Source organism: Oxyura jamaicensis, chromosome 2, assembly GCF_011077185.1.
Source record: "Oxyura jamaicensis isolate SHBP4307 breed ruddy duck chromosome 2, BPBGC_Ojam_1.0, whole genome shotgun sequence".
In the NCBI taxonomy this organism is placed as follows: domain Eukaryota; kingdom Metazoa; phylum Chordata; class Aves; order Anseriformes; family Anatidae; genus Oxyura; species Oxyura jamaicensis.
Genome location: NC_048894.1, coordinates 17,960,256 through 17,962,128, shown reverse-complemented (window position 1 = coordinate 17,962,128; position 1,873 = coordinate 17,960,256). Strand labels below are relative to the sequence as shown.

General features: G+C 59.1%; 1 protein-coding gene across 1 annotated transcript in view; it reads left to right on the top strand.

Moving 5' to 3' along the window:
- Positions 1–888: 888 nt before the first annotated feature.
- LOC118163233 (putative HTLV-1-related endogenous sequence) overlaps positions 889–1,873 on the top strand; it is a 7,967-nt gene continuing 6,982 nt past the window's right edge. Inside the window, exons 1-2 of the mRNA XM_035319755.1 lie at positions 889–1,018; positions 1,478–1,710. Coding sequence (XP_035175646.1) covers positions 889–1,018; positions 1,478–1,710 — 363 coding nt within the window. The remainder of the gene's footprint in view (positions 1,019–1,477; positions 1,711–1,873) is intronic.

Genomic DNA, 1,873 nt, shown 5'->3' with positions numbered 1-1,873 from the left:
AAAAAAAATGCTTGTTTATTTATTTGTCACTGATACCTCACCGAGTAAACGATTCCACATTAGCTTAGCTCAGTCCTGACAGCTGCTCCTTTCAAAAGCCCTGTTTCTCACCTACCCGCAGCAAATGATGCATCTTCAGGTATTTGTTCAGTGCAGACTCCGAAGCACAGACTCCCTGTGCTGTGCTAAACTGTAAATACCAGCTTCTGAGCCGCTCTGCATATGTGGTTTCTAAATAATCTCATAGGCTATTCACTTGAGGGAAAGTTCATTACACGTAAATTGTTCTTTAACAGTGAATAGCGACTGCAAAAACACGGACCACAAAATTAATTTACCCTTAGCTGTATTAGAATGACTATAGTTTCAAATAATTCTAAAATGAGAGTATGCTTTAAGGGGCAGATATATCTCGTCAGCGGTTTAAAATTAGATCATATATTCTGCATGACTGAAATCTGCTCCTTATAGGATGTGCATGCACATGTGTGTGTGGGAGAGGGGAAAGAAAAGGATCTTTTTACTACTCTTCTCATCCACACTCTTCAATTCCAAAAGGGAATTTTAGATTAAACCAGAAGGTTTAAGAATTGTAATCATGAGGTTTTGTTGTGGACATTCTCCTCTAAAATTCACCCTTTGCAAACTGCCTCCTGTCATGAATGCCTAAGGTAAAGGTAAGATGTTAAGCAGGTGGATAACTTTGCATCAAAGAGAATGGAAAGTTAAGCAGGATTTATTTATTTATTTATTTTGGTGCTACATCTGTACTACTGATCATGCCAGCCCTATAAGCGATGGTTTATTTGGACAGGCCTAACTGCACGTTCAATACTTTTGTGTGCTCCCAAGGGCTACGTTTTGGGGGTGCAGGAGGACAGCGGGGTGATGGGCCAGCTCTGCCTCCACTCTAAGCCAGTGCCCTGCATCAGCCCTGAAAACCATGGGCCTGCGGGCTTCATTTGGAAGACAGAAGTAGGAATTGGCACTCTGGAGGAGGGCGACGGGCAGTGCCCGAGCAGGCCTGGGTGACACAAGTGGCAGCCCCACAGGAGGTGACGGGGCAGCACCTGAAGGAGTCCCCTGCTGAGGGGGCTCCCCACGCCCCGTCGCCTCGCCTCAGGGGCACCAGCCCACAGCGTGCCTTCAACGCCCGCCGCCCCCTCGCTCCCCTCAGCCTTCGATTCCCGCCGGGGAGCCGCGGCCGCTCCTCGCCCGGCCGCCAGGCGTCGCCGCCCCGCTCCCCGCGACGGAGCCCCCGCCCCGAGCCGACCCCCGCCTCCTCGGGCGGGCGGCCGCTGCCAGCGGGCGGCTCCTCCGCCTCCGCCCCGAGCCGAGCCGGGCCGCGCCAGCGGGCGGCAGGTGAGGCGAGCTGCCTCGACGCCTCTCCGCTGCGCCGCCTCCTCCTCCTCCTCCTCCTCCGCCTCCCTCCAGCGCCGTCCTCCCGCCCCGCGAATGGCTGCCGGCTGACTGGCAGCCGAGGCGGCCACACGGGGCGGCAGCCGCCCGGCGCACACCTATAAGGACCGGCGGGGAGGGAGGGAAGGGGGCGCCCGGCGGCGAGGGGTTGGCTGTGCCGGAGCTCCGCGGCGGTGGCGGGGAGAAGCGAGGAACCGAGCGTTCCCAGCAGCCGCCGTGCCCTGTGGTGCCGGTGAAGCCGGTCAGCGAGGGGGCAGTTCCGCAGCGCAGCCCCCACGCCTTCCACCTCCTCGTCTCCGGCAGCGGCGCCCGAAGGATGCGGAGCGGCGGAGCGCGGGCGGCGGCGGGGCGCCGCGGGGGGACCCGCTGCTGCTACACCGGGCGCCGCCGCCCCTGCGCGCTGCGCTGGGCAGCGCCTCAGTGAGCGCCGTGGCCGCGGCCGGCCGGGCTCCCT